A 17,801-nucleotide genomic window follows, 5' to 3' on the forward strand; every position below is an offset into this window, starting at 1 on the left:
AGTAGTAGTATTTGTAGCAGTGCTCCTCACTGGAAGGCAGGTTCTAAGGTTGTAGATAGTTAATGTAGTTGAATCTGCTGATTTGGCCTGTTTATCAACACGGTCAAAGGTTCTTTAAAACTCACAGGAGTCCGTGTAGAAAACAATAAAGTTTAAAAAGTTTTGCCTCAGTATCAAAGACGAAATGAAAAACTGGAAAAAAAAAATTATTATTTTATGGGATGAAATGTTAAAGCAGCAGTAATCGACATATTACCAGTTGTTGTTGTAACGAATGTGTAAACAGCTGCCTGTTAAAGATCCAGTCGATACACAGCAGCACTAGCATTGATTAGGAGTCCGGTTTCTGGCCACCTGATGAGTGTAAGTGCGATGTTAATGCTCCTTTATCTCCACCAACTCCAGAGGAAAATATCTGGCTCTTAAGCTGCTAAACGCTCCACTTTGATCTCCTGCTTGTTCCTGACTGGAGAGAGCCAAAACATTAAAGTTGCAGCTTTTAAAACCAAAAACAATGAAGCTGAAAGAAGCTAAAATGCTGCAGAGTCATGTGCTAATCCTGTGTGACTCCTGCCAGATAACACGCAGTGATACTCTGATTCATTTCTGATACAAACACATTGATTTCTGAAGCTTTAATCTTTAGGGAAAAGGCTGTGAAGTTGAACATGTGGTGTTGTACGTAAATCACTGAGCTGAAGTCAGTTTAAAGTCTGACTCATATTTTAACATCAGTGGGTCTGTGTTGCCTTCAGAGTTAAAATTAGGATGTGGGAAACTTGCACCTTTCACACAGGGCTTATGACTTATCCCGCTTAGCAGCTTGGTCGGATTACATAAGACACATACAATGTGTTTTGTTGTGCTAAACATTATGCAACTTTGCCACAGGGACTCACATCATGTCAAATGAGGGATGCAGACATCAGCGTCTGTCTTTTCCCCTCTCTTTTTTTTATGGACATGTGAAACAGTTTAAAAGTTTCTCCAGGTGCAAGTTCTTCCTCGGTCTCAGGTTTTAGATGGAAAATACCAACGAGAGAGAAAACGATGTCCATTTTTGTCGGGGGGCCAACGCTGCCTGAACTCTCGCTGCTCTCTGGAGATATGGTATGGTTTTGTGATTTGGACTCATCACTGCGCTGTTTCTGCTACTGTCACTGCAGGTTGTGAAGAGCGAGGAAGGAAGGACTCTTACTCCGTCTGGATTTAACTGAAGATAATTTGTCTCTGCGTTTCGCCACGAGATTCCACACGAGAGGTTGGTGTTTTCTTTTCTCCGCACACGTCACATATCGTGTATTTGTCCTTTTAATTTCAGCTCTACTCCTCTGTCCACTCTCATGTGACTCCAGCACAAAGCTTTTCCTCAGGAGATGTGTGACTCTTTGGAGTTGTGCAGACTAACAAAACAAACAGAAACGTGGTTTCCTGCTTTTCTTACTATGATATTATTGGGGTTCCTGGCACCTGTCTGTTACTAATGGAAACACAAGCTGTTCCCATGACTCCTATTGTTCCGGGTCGGTGTTATCCGACTGTTGTCACTCCTTTTTCTAAATGAGCTTCTTGCTATGAGCAATTTCTTCCTACATGACAAACTACTTGTGAAACTATAATAGCTTTGGTTGTCAGGTTTCTGTGTTGTTGTGTTTTCCTCTATGCTCCTGTACTTAGTACACCAAGGTTTTCTACTGTCCCTCACTTCCCAGATAGCAAAAAGAAACTTCTGGTCCATCATATACCCGGGTCCTCGGGCCGAGTCTGGCCCATATACTTGCACATCTGGGCAGAGTCTGGCTGTTATCCTCCAGTCTCGTCTGAAGCCAGAAGATTTTCTGTGTGCGCCGCCGGAATTGGTCCAGATGCGGAGGAAGCATCTTATAATCGTGCGGTTTACGGGCCGGATCTGGGCCGTAGAACCGGGGCGAAGTAAACAAGCAAGCGCACCAAGTATGGGCCGGATCTGGGTTGTAAGTCGTTTTATTTGCCGTGGCGTCGTCCCAGCGTTAAGACTAGAGGATGAATGTGAAAGTGGAACAGCATCTTCATCATCTTGAAGTTCATGTTGTATTTTCATTGTCTGTCTTTGGTATATTTATCTGGATGAAGTAGGAAGTTGGGGGGGGGGGGGAGTCGGGGGGCGGAGGGGCATGTTTTTCCAATATGGAGGAAAACAATGGAGTGAGAGATATTGAGCAGAGACCACCTGTGAAGGTCATTTCAAAGTGGAAAGCCCCCGTTAAGATAATAAACAGAGTCATCGTTTGTCATTTTGCTCCTGAAATAGTGAGACTTCATGTCAGCTTCCTGTTATCTCATACTTTGTTTTCGCCTGAACCTCCATTGTCCTCGCGCTGCGTCCGAACACATCAGCGGAGAAAATGCCAAAGTTTAATCTAATTAAAATCAATCAAACACTCTCATATTAATCAGGCCTCATGCATGTTTTAGTGGTAATCTGTATCTCCTCAGCTGTTGCCTGAGGACGCCTGCGCTCAGATGACACATGACAGTTTTTATATATCCTGCCGTGTCACCTCTAATTCCTACAGATTTGTCCCATTGTGTTTGCAGGATACACAGCGGTGGTGTCCATATCTGCAGTGTTTTGGTCTTCGCGAGACTCTTCAACACTCATCTCTTTGTCCGCGAGTGAAAGCGCTTACACGTCTCACTTTACTCCCCCGAAACCAGCCCGACAATAGCAACACGCTTCTTCATTTCTCAGCTTCCCACCTCTTCTCTCTGTCCTCGGCGTCTCTCTTTCTCCCCTCGTTTGTCTCCGTCCCTCGTCTCCTCGCTCTCCCACACAGGCCGTTAACGTGTTTTGCCAAGAGCCGGAGAGCGGGGATGGAATCACTTGATACTTTTATTATCCGAAACTAGAGAGAGAGAGGGAGAGAGAGAGAGGGAGAGAGAGAGAGAGAGAGGAGAGAGAGAGAGAGAGGAGAGAGAGAGAGAGAGAGAGAGAGGGAGAGAGAGAGAGAGAGAGAGACTGGTGCCAACGTTCTTCAGCGGTGCTTACTTTTGATTTTGAGCAGAGTATCAGGTTAAGCTTGGAGTGCCCACAACAGCCATGGCTCTGCCCCCCAGGGGCGTTTGGATAAAGCAGCCAGCGAGGTCTCAGCTTGCAGGAGGGGGTGGGGGGGGGGGGGGGGTTGTTTTGTGTTATAGTGGGAAACTCAGTTGGGAGCAGCAGGTCAGAGCCACGGGGAAGTTGGGATTAAACTGCACTCATCCCAAGCACAAAACACGGTGAGAACAATGGTTTGAGCCCCCCAGAGAAGAGGGCCAAATACCATCCACCCAGCTCAGCAGAGTGACCGGTTTCCTGAGTCTGGCCTAGAAAACTCAAGCACCCCCCCCCCCCCCACCCCCCCCCCATGCCTTTATGGACCCCCGGGGCGGCTTGCAGGGCTAAGGTGGGGCTGGAAATGGTTAGGCATAATGGAGACAGTGTTAGGCCTGAGGGCCCCCGAACTCTGCAGCTCTGGGAAAGGGAGAAGAAGAAGTGCCTGAGCTCTCCTCGGGGCTCCTCAGGACCCCCCCCCCTCCTGCCCCCCCGCCGGTCCATCAGCAGTCAGAGGAAATAGGTGTGAAGAATGTGGCCCCTAATTTCTTCAAGTGATATTTCACCTTGGTTCATTTTTTTTTAGCACTAACATTGATTAAGTTCATGAAAAGCAAAGTTTCAGTGTCAGTAAAGCAACAGTTAGTCAAATTATCAATGAGTCAATCAAAAGACAATTAATCAGCAACTATTTTCTATATAATCAGCTATAATCGATCAGTATTTTTCAAGTGAATTTGAAATTATAAATATATAATTGTGTTAAACTGAATATTTTGGGCTGTTTGTTGGATAAAACACGCAATTTAATGATTTAATGAAATTTAATTTTCAGTGTCTTATGTTTTATAGACTAAGCTTATTATTTGATTCATTGAGAAAGTAATCAGATTAATCAATAACGAAAATAATTGTTAATTCGCAGCCCTAAAACTCACTGATACAACTTCATACACCTCAGTCTCTGTAGTGTCTTTGTGGTGAGTTTCATAAATCGTCCACATTTTTCATTGCACCACATGAGTGAGATCGTAAATCTCTTTAACGCTGAGCGGCTCCTGGTCCGGATCAAGAGGATCCTCTTTGCACCGTTTCTTTGTCTTTCTATCTGCTGCGAACAGAACTTCAACTACATGTTGTTGTTTTTTTTTATTTTGTCATATTACCTGATTACAGCACAACACACGTGCTGGGTGATGTCACTCTCCACTCCGCCCATGCATCGTCCTGTTTTCTGACACTGAGTGTGATTCACATTCTTCTGTTGTGCGGATGAATCTATGTTTAGTTGCATTTTTGTTTTTAAACTCTTCCCACATTCTGCAGATTACGCCTTCACATGCACTGCACCGGTCATTTTTGGATAGTTGTGTTTCCCATCCATCTCTGGTTATACAGGATGCACGCTGATGTGTTCAGGGACAATCTGACATTAGAGATTCAGACAGCAACGTAACAGAAGTTTGAGAACAATTCACATTATCTTTGTCACGTTGTAGACATGTCCTTATGGATAAAAAAAAAAGTGATATAACCAACTTTTATATGATGGAAAAAAACACCGTTTTGGTTGAATGTGCATTTCTAAAAGGAGAAATGTAACTCAAAGTTAAAACCCCCGGTGTTGTGTTTGCAGGGTCACGCAACAACCGGTTTTCCTGTTTCCACACAACAAACAAAAACTCTGTTGTTATCGACCTTATCTCTGTTTTGTAGCTGCTCTTTAAATCCTCGGCTCAAACAGATACGAGCTGATGTCTAACAGCTCTGAGATGCCAAACACATGGAGTCACCCGGCACAGAGCGGTCTTTTCACAAGATGGCTCTCCAGTGAACCCACCCCACCCCACCCCACCCTCTCTGTCTGTCTGTGCCGGTCCAGTTGGCCACCCACTTTGAGTCCAGACTGTGATATGTCAGATGTGTCTCTGTTTTCCATCACCCTCTTAACCCTCGTGCCTTGGGCTCGCCGTGCGAGGGGTGTTATGGTCAACAGGAGAAGATGAGGGATATTTGCCCTCCGCACAGACAGCTGAAGAATTGCCCCGTCTCTCCTCCTGGAGCGACTCCTGCTCCACCTCACCGCTCAAACCAGACTGACACACAGTCGGCCAGATTGTATAAACAGATGTTTCCAGGGGGGGAAACGGTTGACCACTCACACTGAGATCAAATGGAGGTGCGCATGTTTGGTGCGCCCAGGTCCACATGTGTTCATGTGTACTCTGCTATGCTGTGTTTTGATTATGTATTTGGACTCAAAAAAGACCCCTGGGATTGGTGAAGTTGTTTTCTTTTCCTCCTCATACTTCTCCACGGCTCAGTTCAGTCGGAGGTGTCGTAGCGTTTGCAGCTGACGCGTCAGCTCCGCACCTCCAGCAGGTGTACTCCCTCCTGACCGCGAGCTGTGGGATCTGCTCCACACTGAGGTCTCTACACCATTATTCCTTTCCCTCCTTCTCTCTTTCCCACGCTCCCGTCTCGCTTCCCTCCGGAACTCAGTGTTGGGATTTCCTCACCTTCAACACATCCGTGTGTTTATGCTCCAGCGGCACTCCCCCTGCAGAAAGTTCATAAATTAGCAAATACGCAGCGAGAGATAACACTCCCTCACAAAGACGTGGTGAGCTGCAACCACTGCAGACAGGAGCGTAATGGATAAAAATGATGCGGCGTGACCTCACCGGGGGAAATGTATCTGTCTCTTGACCTCAGCTGTCGCATTAAATAAATGGATCGGTGTCAAATACATGAATAAGATTTTGAGGTTGTCAGCAGTTTTTTTTTTTTTTTTTTTGTAGTGAAACCCAGATATCGTGTCAGCGCAAGAATGGAAACATTTAAAACATCACTCAGTCCGACTCTGAGTCTCTGTGAGTCAGAAAATATACGGTGCTCACTGCTCAGTCAGTGCAGGGCCCTTCCCCTGTGCGCCCGCGTTAAACATCTGTCTCCATGTGCCTGCTGATGTGCCCTACACCCATCAACCCGTGGCCTTGAAGTGGCCAGATGGTCCGGAGCTGCTCCCTCTGTGGCGTTCAGGCTCGGCTCAGACTTCTCTGATTGCACGGAGAAGCAGTGAAGTCTCCCCAACATCCATTTGTCACTTCAGATCTGCTTTTAGACCGCTGGGATTATGTGCTTCTTTCGGGGGGGGGGGGGTGAGATGCCTGACATATTTGAAAGATAAAAACGTGGGAGGGGGGGAGGGTGTGGTTTACATCCATATGCTACCATCAGGTATCAGATATTCTCCTCGTCTAGACACAAAGTGTTTTCCTAGTGATCTGCATCTGATTCCACCACTCAGTGAGCTGTCATTATTATTTTTCCTCAACTGGAAAACTCCATAACTTCAGTCTGTCCTTCCGTCCGTCGCTTCCGTTTCTCTCTCTCTCACATGTCCCTCCTCCGCTGCCATCCCTTTTTCCACGGAGGCTGGACGCTGGAGTGACGCAGCACGTGCAGGCGCAGCTCCGATTGAAAACACGTGGAGATAACCAAAAAAAAAAAAAAAAGAAACCTCAGTGAGATATCTGAGACACGTCCGGGAACCATGTGTTGACACGAGCCAAAATAAACGGTCCTATAAAATCAGTTCCTTCCTGATTCGGTCTTAACTGCTTTATCAAAGTAGGACTTTGGCACACCTGAACCTAAAATCCAGGTCACAGGTGCGCAGATACAAAACCTTTACAAGATAAGCGTATTAACTCAGAACAGGGCTTGTTCTTCGCTGGTAATGTTTGTGTGCACCCAGTCTGAAAGCTGTAAACTTGTAGGGGTCCACTCTCTTAACAAGAAGTTTTGTTAAGGAATCTGGATTGCATTTTATTTTGGTCGTGATTCACTCCAGATTCCACCGACTGACTATCTGGGCTCTACATGATTTATGATATTCTAATACGGGAAACGGCTAAATTAAAGCCGCATTAATTCTGTTCACCTGGGGAATGTTGAGTCGGGTGTTCGCTCCCCTTTTTATCTCAGTGTTGGTCTCCACCAGCTCATGAAGTTCTGGATCTGACGGTGACACAGATTTCAGTTCAGTTACTTTCTATGTGGTTTTAAAATGGTCTTAAAGAGTCTTTGCTCTGCAAGAAACCCTGGAAACTGACATGGACTTAATGATTCATTGAGAAGATAAGAGGTAGAGTAGAGTGAGTGCAGCAGGACTTAGTTAGCATTTTAGCACTTCCTGTTCCTTCATCCCGAAGTCTATAGGTTTTTTTTTTATGGGTTTTGGGTTTTTGTGGTTAACACAAGCTCAAGACGTTTTCACATTTTATTGTAAGACACAAAATACGCCGGTCCTGATTTCTTCAAGTTTTTACATCTCTTAAAAAAGGCCAGTCGCTAACAAAGTGTCTCAGTGAGACTACAGAGGTCGTCAGGGACGTTAAACTTCATCCACTCACCCGTCCACCTTTACAGCCTCGTTGTGTTTATACTCAAACTAATACTCAAACTTTGTAAGAGGAAAGGCCAGAGCTAAATCAAACTACAAGTTTAAGTTTAGCGGTGGTGACGTTGAAGTCATGTGACCCTGGTGTAGTTAGTTTATTTGTATTTATCCTGCTGAACGTTTTAAAACCTGTTTTTGTGGAGGGACGCGGGTGACGTTAACATGTGACCTATGAAAATACGTCGCTCCAGCAGAACTGTGTTCGCTGCAGCGACTGACTGATGGAGAACAGTATCAAAGAGGCGGATTGAGAAAATAAAGTTTCTGTTCCTTTATTTATTTGTTGTTATTGAGACCAGTCTTCACTGAAGCGACGGCTGGATCTCTTTTGTCCGACCCGTTATCTGACTGTTATCAGCTGTCGCCCTGCTCTGCTTCACACTCCTCCACTCTCTTCAGATCTACAAGATACTATTGATCAGTGAGTCTGACAGGTAGAGATGAATGAGCCCGCAGCCGGCCTCCACCTTCAGCTCCGTCCCGTCCGAATGAATGATGACTCGGTGCCGTACATGTGTGCGGATGGCGCTGCCTGGATCAGGACTGCTGAGGATCTTTTCTCTCCTCTGTCGTGGCGGATCCTGCGCTCTTTGATGTGGGGGTCTGCGCTGTGTCGGGGCTCCTGAGGCTGCCAGGAGAAATCTCCAGCAGCATCTTCAGTCCGGCTTCAGCAGCGCCGCCAACTTTCCATTAGTCTGTGAGAGGATATAGAGTCGGTCTCTGTCAGACCTGAATCTTTTAACTTGACTTTTAATTCATTCTTACTGGTTTTTAATTTATATTTAACCATCTACTGTCTTCCTATTGTCTATTTTCATTGTCCTTCTATTCACCCTTATTGTTGATTTTTATTTATTTATTGTAAAGCACTTTGATCTCGTGTATGAAAAGTGCTCTATAAATAAAGTTTGTCATTTTTATTAATGTTAATATTGATTATACTTTGATGTACGAGAGGTGTAGCCTCTTGAATTATATTTGTACACACATATACTGCATATACACATTGTGTGCAGTGTTTTTTAAATAGCCTGCACCTGTACGTGAAGTACGTATAGTCTCACCTCTTATAAACAGAAAGAATAGTTGACTGACACTTTTCAGAAACAATCCACCTTTTTGCAAAACTGTGATCGTCCAATCACAGCCGAGCAACTTCAAGCTTCCACAGCAGGTGTGTGAAAGCTTTTTTGGTGACGTGGTGTGCAATATCGAGGCTCTGCATTGAGAGTAGAGGTTTTGGAGGGTGGCGTCTTTCATAAACCAAAAACCACAAGAGCAGGAGGACGAGGAATGTGCGCGTTTGTCTGCCGCCATTATGAACCTGTCGTTCTCAGGCTGGAAATGAGAAGCTGCTCTTGTCTGAAGTCTTCTTTCAACAATTATGAAAACTGTTTTTGAGGTGTAAATCTGCCACAATTAACACTGTAAACTGCTGTGAGAGAAAACAGCATCCGGGGGTGGGGGGTTATTTTGCTTAAAATGTTTTATTTTTGTTTTATTCTAGACATTTAAATGAGCCTTTAAACTTGCTTATTAACGTGCTCCCATCCGATTCACAGCAACAGGAAGACGATGAGTCACCAGCAGTTGTACGAAATGGGTCAAAGGAGAAGTTTTATTACGTCTGGAATATGCTGGTCTGTGCTGAAAGGATCTATTTTTGAACCGTTACGGCCTCATACTTCCATTCAAACTGATAAGAGAGGCCTCTTCCTCGGGCTTCTCCACGCTGCGCTCAAGTGCCTGGCTGGCTTGACCTATCAGCTGCTCCGCCTGCGTGAGTCGGCCCCCTTTTTTTTTTTCCCGTCTTCATATGGAAGTCATTTGTGAGTTTGAACACAAGTCAGACAAACGCTGTAGCTGACTGCACTGTTGGCTGAACGCACCCAGTGCTGCTGTAAGCAATCCCGGGACGCTTGGCTCCCATCAGCCACAAAGGTTATCCATTAGTCAGACAGCGAACCGTCCGCTCCATCAGGCAGTTAACTAGGCAGCTATCTAACGCTGCTGTTGACTGAAGGGGGATGTAACAGGATCTGTGTGTGTGTGTGTGTGTGTGTGTGTGTGTGTGTGTTGTGATTCATGCGCCGGGTATTAATGGCAGCGACCAGACGAGCTGTGTGCTGACATCAAATAAACTCTATGTACAAACTAAACAATAACGGTAACAGAGGTCAGACTACACAAAGGAAGTAATGTGGTAGTACAAAAAATAGTACTATGATGTCAGACTGTGTACTTCCAAGTTCACTTAAAGTGTCATTTATATTTGAAATAACAGGAACTGTGATGAAGAGCTTGCAAATCCACTTTGAATCAGGGATGGCCCCCATTTGATCGGCAGCAGATCTTTATCAGCCAACACGTGATCAGTTGATCAGAATGAATCAACAACTTGATTATTCATTACCACCACCTTCTGGACGGGAGCACGGCCATGAACCATGATTAGATGATTAGACCACGGAAATAAAAACACAGTGCAGTCAGATCTGGCCAACAGAGATGCACATACTGTGCATGTGGATAAGTGTAAACGAGGCCTTAGTCTGTCTCTTGTACCAACAGTTTATCCAGCAATGTATATACACAACTGAACGTGCTCATGGAAGAATACACAGTGCTGCGTCTAATGTTGTTTTCATTTAGGCTGATAGTAAAGACGTTGGCGTTGGCTGATTGAACGAGTGCAGAGAGCAACGAAAACAGAGCGAGAAGGTGCGAGAAACTGAGACGGAGAGAGAGAGAGAGAGAGAGAGAGAGAGAGAGAGAGAGAGAGAGAGAGGGGAGAAACCCTCTGCAGCTCCAGCTCTTGTTATTTTAACCCAGATTCAGCACTGAAATATGGCCACCATGTGGACCCTCTCAAGAAGTGTGGCTCCAGTTGTCGGCCCCGGCCAATCAGAGGAGGCCGTGGCGGTCCGGGAGGAGGGACGTGGGGAGGGTCTGGGAGTCAGAGTCTTCTGAAAGAGAGGCATTAAAGTGTGTGAGCAGAGGAGGAGAGTCAGGGCAGAGAAGCCACATCTCCAGGAGAGCTGGAATATCCACAGGCCGATGGAGACAGGTTGGACTATTGTCTTATTTTTCTTAATTGTCTTTCATTCGTTTCCCATTGAACCCACTGAGGTGACACCTGGAGGGGAGGGGGGGGGGGGCGTCAGTCCCTTACTCATCTGAACTGTCAGCTGTGATCCTGGCTGCTGTAATGGGATATAAATATTGCACTTTAGGTCTGAATCACAAGCTCTCTGTAGCGTCACACAGCTCCAGGATGCCGAGCAGATGTGCAGAGGTGTTAGGAAAGACTGGCTCCTTCACTGTGGAAAACCTGACTACAGACTCCTTTTGTTATTGACTGCTATTATTACCACTGAAGTCTGCAATTTTCCTTAAATAATCCCTAAATTGTCCTCTAAAGCCGAGTCAGGAGCCGCGAGAAAACACTGAAAAAGAAAAGAAAAGGATGGATGTTGTGCTTTTGTTTTTGTAGGTGATTGACTCACATGGTTGTCACTGACCCGGTGATTATAGTTGTAGGTTTATTTTCTTCCATGTGGTTTATCTTAATGTCGGAGTGTGTTATTAGACAAGGAAGTGTGTGGACTGGCATCTGAGGTCCTCCGTGACCAATCATCTCCTGCATTCCCCTTCAGTAGCTGCAGGGGATTCTCGTTCAAACGGATCCTCACAGATTATAAGGACGTCCTTTGTTTTAAAATTGCTTTGCTGTTGGGTCACATAAGGTAGAAAAAAAGAAAAAAAGTTTAGATATGTTAATATTTAACAGAACGATGTGATTGGATTGTAGATGCTGGACAGGTTGTAGAAGTCTCGTCCCTGTCTTCATGTCCTCTCAGGATTGTAGACTTTCCATAAACTCCTAAAACAAATAGTCTCCATGGCGACGCGTGACTCTACTCATGGCATGTCCATAGATATGTAGATTGTTTCCTGTCAGTGGCGGCGTGGAAAAGGCGTTTCCTGTTGTTTTGCTGCTGAGATAAGAGAACGGCTGAGTTGTCACTTTGAACCGGAGTCGTGCACTTTAGCTTTTTAGCCACAATAGCAGCATAGTTACAGGGATGGCTGTGTCTGTTGGCTCGGACTGAAACATCTCAAAGATTATTGGATGGATTACTATGGAGTTTAGTACAGACATTCATGTTCCCCAGAGGATGAATCTTACACATGTTGGTGATTCCCTGGGTTTTCCTGTAGTGTACTTGGTTTTGATTGACATATTTAGACATCTGGAGAACTTCTGACATAACTGGATGTCATGAAATTTTGTACAGATGTTCATGTTCCCCAGAGGATGAATCGTACAGATGTTAGTGATTCCTTGCTTTTCCCTTTTTACACCTTGAGGTAGACATTTTTGGTTTTTAATGTTACATGTCTTGACAACAGTTGGATGAGTTGTCATGGAATTTAGTTTGGATATTCGTGGTGCCCAGAGGATGAATCTTACAGATGTTGGTAAGTCCCTGGGGTCTTCCTGTAGTGTACTATGAGGTTGACGTCACAAACGTCTGTGCTCCCCTCAGGATGACTTGTGATCCCTTTACTTTTCTTCTAGCACCATCATCAGGTCAAACTTGTATTTTCACCCTTTGGGGGGGGGGGGGGGTGTATGTGTCAGATGGCAGGGTGAGTGTGGTAAGTGTGTGCGCTCATGGGGATTAGTGTTTGGGGGTCAATGGGGTGGTGGGTGCAATCTGAGGGCCGTAAACTTCTCTGTGTATGTAAACTGAGACTCAAATAATCCTCGGTCCCCCCCCCCCGGTTACTCAGGGAGCATAAAGGACGTCGTAAATCCAGCTCAAGCTTCACATATACAGACTACAGACTAACATGCTTCACTCTATCTTGGGAAACTTCTGTTGATGATAACTGCTCAGATCTGTTCCTCTGGGAAAACGGCGAGCAGACGTCTGGACATATGTTGTGACGAATACCAGGTACATTAATAGAAGCGGGCTTGTCCAGGCATGTTTGAGAGCTAATAACCCGCATTCAAGGCGGCTTCAGACAAACTGAGACCCACCGGTTGGTGCTGCGCAAACCAACAGGCGCGTGATGCAAAACCTACTCAAGCAAAGCGAGGTCAAAGGTTAAGTGCGCGGGTCTTCAAAGCTTCGAATCTCACCAGGTGGTTCGAATTGTTTCAGCTACAACAATATTCCTGTCAGTGAGGAATTAGTCCTCGCAAACTGGCCGGTAAATGTTTGACCTCAAAACTTCGGACTGCCCGCGCCTCATGTCTGAGAAGCCGTTTGTCTTAAATCCTAACGTCAAACATCAGTCATGTCAGAGGACCTCTGGGACCCCTCGCCGCCGCCACCCCCGCCGCCCCCCGCCCCTCAAACGTCAACGGTCTATGTGTGTGAGGGGGTGGGAAGAGTTTTTCAAAAAAAGTTCTGTTGGTGGACGTGCGTCTGCATCTGTCCCTGCATCTGTTCAGGGTGAGGCAATGAGCTTGTGATTCATAAAATTAATTTTGGTCCAAATCCTCAGAGGCGGCTGTCTGTGCCTGGTCTTATGATCTCATCCATCTTACACACTCCAAACATACTGTACGTTAGCTTACACATACACACACACACACACACACACACACACACCACCCTGCAACAGACCACAGATCAGGGTCATTTTCTCCGCTGGAAAAGAAGAAGGAGGAAAAAAGAAAGAGAACTGTTGTTGATTTCTCAACAGGATGACAAACATCAAAGTTTGTGTAAGGCTCTTACTCACACACTGAGTTTTAACTCTCTGGGAACTGACCACAGAGGGACGGCCGTGGCTCCCGGCCCTCGCTGGAAGGGGCGCGCCGGGGCCGAGTGATGGAAACCCTCGCAGTGCGGGCGGCACACGTGTCAACGGCGGCCCCCGGCTCCCTCTGCTGCCCTGCCAAACACTGGTTGGAGAATGACTTACAGACTCCCGAGAGACGGCAGGGAAACCGGAGCAGAACAAAAAGACTCAGAGAAAAGAAACAACTGTCAGCTCTGACCCACAGCTGAGTTTATAACATGAGCACAAAGGCCTGAGTGCGTCTTTTAATCTCCTCCAGCTTCTGTGCTTTAATGCACGTCCTGCTCAGGTTTAATGTGAATGTCTCTCAAAGATAAAATCTCAAACTTTCTCTAAAGAGCCTTGAATAAAGGACCCTGTGATGAAAGTCTCCAGAGCTTCTCCACTGTAGTCTGCTGTCAGTCAGTCAGTCCATTAGCAGAAAGTTAATTGCTATTCAAACTATTTTGATAGTAGATTCGTTGTCAGTTATTTAATCAGGTCAGATAATAAACATGTTTGCTCCCAGCTTCGCCATCTTGATATTTTTCAGCGTTTTACTGTTTTATATGTTGTAAACTGAACATGTTTGTGTGTTTTGGACTGTTGGTTGGATGAAACTACTTTTACTTTATAGACGCCGCGAGTTTCAATGAGCGTTTTTTATGATCCTCTGATATTTTATCGTCATAAAATTGACTTTTTTATGAACGAGACTAGCTGCCGTTTCCTGGTTGCAGAGTCAGTGTGTGCAGAGCAGAGCTGCAGGGGTGATGTCACTGAGGTTATCAGTGGTCATGTGACAGCCGGACGGCCGTTGCGTTATCAACCGTTGGCTGACCTCAGGTCAGCTGTGTGGGCTGCTTGATGAGAGGCCTCAGGCTTGTTTTTCTCTCTGTCTGCATCCGTTTCTCATTCTGCTGTTTCCACATCTATGTTAACCCTCCCATCACACACACACACACACACACACACACACACACACACACACACACACACACACGCCCAAAGGCAGACATGCACGTTAACTTTCTGTTTCGCTGTTTTATATTTTTACAACCTCAGTCATGAAGCTCCCCGGGGACGAGAGAGTTCAGCGAGTATCCTGATCACAAATCTTTTAACATAAACACTGAAAACAGAGGAGGCCCACTTCAAACGAACACATCCCAACACAACTCATTAGACCCCCCCCCCCCCCCCCCCCAAACATCTACACCAGGAGCCTCCCTTCCCCAGCTCAGTCTGCTCCTCCTCCACACTTTCCCCCCTGCTCCTCACTTCTGCTCCTGAGAACAAATCAATGATAATCACACGCAGTTACTTTTTTTATACATGCAATTAAAGCCCTCACCCTGTTCTTCTGTCTGTGTTTTATGTCGTAGGTGTGTCTGATGTGACGCCAGCGGGCTGGCTCAGGGAACACAACTTCAATACAATGTAGAAACCCGACAGCAGACAGAATCAGAGTCAGAGCACCGAGCCGACAGAAGGAGGGAGAGCTCAAGGAGGAGGAAGAACAGCTGTGCTGAAGATAAGACGGAGAGAGAGAAGAGGGACGCGGCAGACTGTGAATCATTGACGTGAACCTCGTGTGAACAGCAGTGTCATCACCTTCTCCTTTTTTCCTGTGAAGTCTTCAGTCGCTCGCACACCTCCGCCGGATCACCTGTTCGCCTCTCAGCCAGTCTGCACAGAGCGAGACTCCAGCCACCGTCAGCATGTGCCATGTGATTGTCACCTGCCGCTCCATGCTGTGGACTCTGCTGAGCATCGTGGCGGCGTTCGGAGAGCTCATCGCCTTCATGAGCACTGACTGGCTGGTGGGATTCCCCCGCACGCCAGACGCCGTCTTCGGCCCCCATGGGGCCACCGCGGCCGGAGAGGCCTACAGGCCCACTTTAGGCATCTACGGCCGCTGTATAAAACTGCCCCACCTGCAGCGTGGGGTACTGTGCGGACCGTACGCGATACACTTTGGAGAGATTGCCAGCGGGTTCTGGCAGGCTACTTCTATCTTCCTGGCGGCAGGGATCCTGCTGCTGTGTGCCGTGGCGTTCATCTCGGTCTTCACCATGTGCTTCCAAAGCATCATGAAGAAGAGCATCTTCAATGTGTGTGGACTGCTGCAAGGGATCGCAGGTGAGACTTTCTCACACACACACACACACACACACACACACACACACGTATTCAGCATGTCGTGGTGCAGATCTGAAGACGGATTACTGCGTGTGTTTTATTACATTAGAAAAAGTTTCAAGCCGTGATTGGCTCTTGCTCAGACACAGAGGTATCAGACAGACTCAGTGTCAGTGAATTAACAGTCTTGAGGTGTAAGTATTCTCCGTCAGCGCTGCTGCTGACAGACGGTCACGCAGCTTCAGGAACCCGCTCTGACAACATCCTCCTGACGTCACATTGTCGAGGAGCTGTTTCCAACCGTTGTGATAGTCACGCCCACTTCACAGCAGCTGTGCTGAGGTGACGACGGAGCCAGGGACTGAATTTCCATCTCGGCCATCTTTACACATCTCCTTCCGTTGTGTTTCCTGTTTACAACCCTGCGGTCACCGTGTTTAAACGATATCACGCCTGATTCTGTTTGAGCGTCAGCTCGCTTGTACACATCATTAAGCCACACTGGAAACGCTATCAACACGTGATAAACTGGCTAATTTATTCTTTGATATAATTTCAATTTACACGTGAATCCTCTGTATCTCATGAGGATCCAGTTTGTGCTCGAAATTTGAAATCTCAAAGGGGAGAGTTTTGCTCTGAACTCGTGAGGAGAGAAGAATCTGAAAGTTAACTCGGGTCATAAAAACCCTCATTGTTCCTGTTTATTCCTGTAGCGTCCGTCATTTCTCAAGGTAAATGAAAAGTTATGATCTCAGCTCAACGCATTCATTATACGAGCGCCACAACTCCCACTGCCTGAATTATGTGGTTTGATTCTGGTGGAGCCTCAGGTGAACTTTTACCCAAGCAGTCGGGAGTTTAAAAGACACGGCGGCTTGTTCCCACCGCCGAGGCCGCCGCCCAAATATTTACCTTCTGTGCAGTCAAGTCGGAGCTTTTCTTGACAGTCGATTGACTGACGACGCATGCGTATCTGGGTTTGTGTGTGAAGGGTGTGTATCCTGTGTCTATGGTTATGTGTCTGAGGCCAGATCCTCGGCCGCCTCGACTCGCTGTGGTGAACTATGGAAGGGAGGAGGCCATGAGATCATGCTCTCAGCTCTCTGCTGATTATGGCCGTCCTCCTCCCCCACAGTTGTTTGTTTGGTGCAAAGGCCCAAACAGAGAAGGTGGGAGTGCGGTGACGGACAAGCCCGACTGTACAACCCCAGCTCTGTGCTGACCCGAGACACGTCCACCAGGACTGTAGGTGCACGAGTGACACGCAGCGTTAGAGTCATGTGACGATTTACGATTTTACTGGCCCTTTAATACTGGATCTCTTGAGTTTATTAAGCAGTTTCGGGCAGCGTTGCAAACCAATGAGCAGGACTCCTCAAAGGCCATGTTGGATTTTTGTGTGATTCTCTCATCAGTGTGATGAAGTACTTAATTTACCATCGACTGGATTAAACAAATCAGATATTCCCAGTTGCTTATTTCACATGCGAACAGTTTAAGTGATTTTCCAGAAAATCTATAATGACACAGTTAAAGGAAAGTTAAATGTCCCATATTTCCCTTTTCTCCTGCGTTTTATTTGACGTGTTGCTCCATAAGAAGAATATATTTGTGGTTTTAAGAACCAAAAAAAAACATCTCAATGTAGTTTTAAATCTCCGGCTGACGGTTCTCTGAGTGAGGGTAAAACACAGGTTGGATGGTGGGTCCAGGTTTAATCGAGACATGTCCTGAGTGGGACATTTCACAGGTAAAGAATGAACTGAGTGCTGAAGGAGCACTTTTAAATTTCTGTTTCTGTATTATATTTATCATTCATGTCGCCATGACTCTTTGTTGCCATTGGAATCCAAAGGCAGTGAACACGTGACCCACGAGAAAACACATTTTTGGAAGAGCATTGGTTTAAGTGCACAACGTGGTGGAGGTTTAACTCTTCCAGCAGAAACGTCTGTTGCAACGTTTTACGTCCACTGGAGAATCAGCTTTATGTAGCTACTATATGAGTTTGGATGAAATGGCGTTCTACAGTCGTAACTGTACAAATGTTTTCCTGTCACGGTCGACGGTGCAGTATCTCAGGCTTATATATATATATATATATATATTTATTTATATCTGTCAGAGGAACAGCAGTGTTACATCACATGAAATCCTGCTGTTTACCATCGAGAGAAGCGAACCCGGCTGAGGTAATGAAAGTGAGGAAACACGCCGCTGAGTCTCCTCGCTGTGGAGAGGATGAGGATGTGGAAGAGGAAAGGGGGCGAGAGGAGCTTCAAACAGCTGAGGAGGCGGGAGGTTTCTTCTTCCTCCTGG

At 46.2% G+C, this 17,801-nt stretch overlaps 1 protein-coding gene across 2 annotated transcripts in view; it reads left to right on the forward strand.

Moving 5' to 3' along the window:
• Positions 1 to 17,801, forward strand: part of lhfpl2a (LHFPL tetraspan subfamily member 2a) — a 39,105-nt gene that overhangs the window by 16,681 nt on the left and 4,623 nt on the right. Inside the window, exons 2-3 of one of the 2 annotated variants that reach the window (XM_056403977.1) lie at positions 1,167 to 1,261; positions 14,723 to 15,479. In XM_056403977.1, the coding sequence (XP_056259952.1) occupies positions 15,059 to 15,479 (421 nt within the window). In that variant the 5' untranslated portion in view covers positions 1,167 to 1,261; positions 14,723 to 15,058. Of the gene's footprint in view, positions 1 to 1,166; positions 1,262 to 10,526; positions 10,606 to 14,722; positions 15,480 to 17,801 lie in introns of those variants that run through there. The other variant, XM_056403978.1, reaches the window with a different exon arrangement.

The sequence above is a fragment of the Seriola aureovittata genome, chromosome 18 (assembly GCF_021018895.1).
Source record: "Seriola aureovittata isolate HTS-2021-v1 ecotype China chromosome 18, ASM2101889v1, whole genome shotgun sequence".
NCBI classification, from domain to species: Eukaryota; Metazoa; Chordata; class Actinopteri; order Carangiformes; family Carangidae; genus Seriola; species Seriola aureovittata.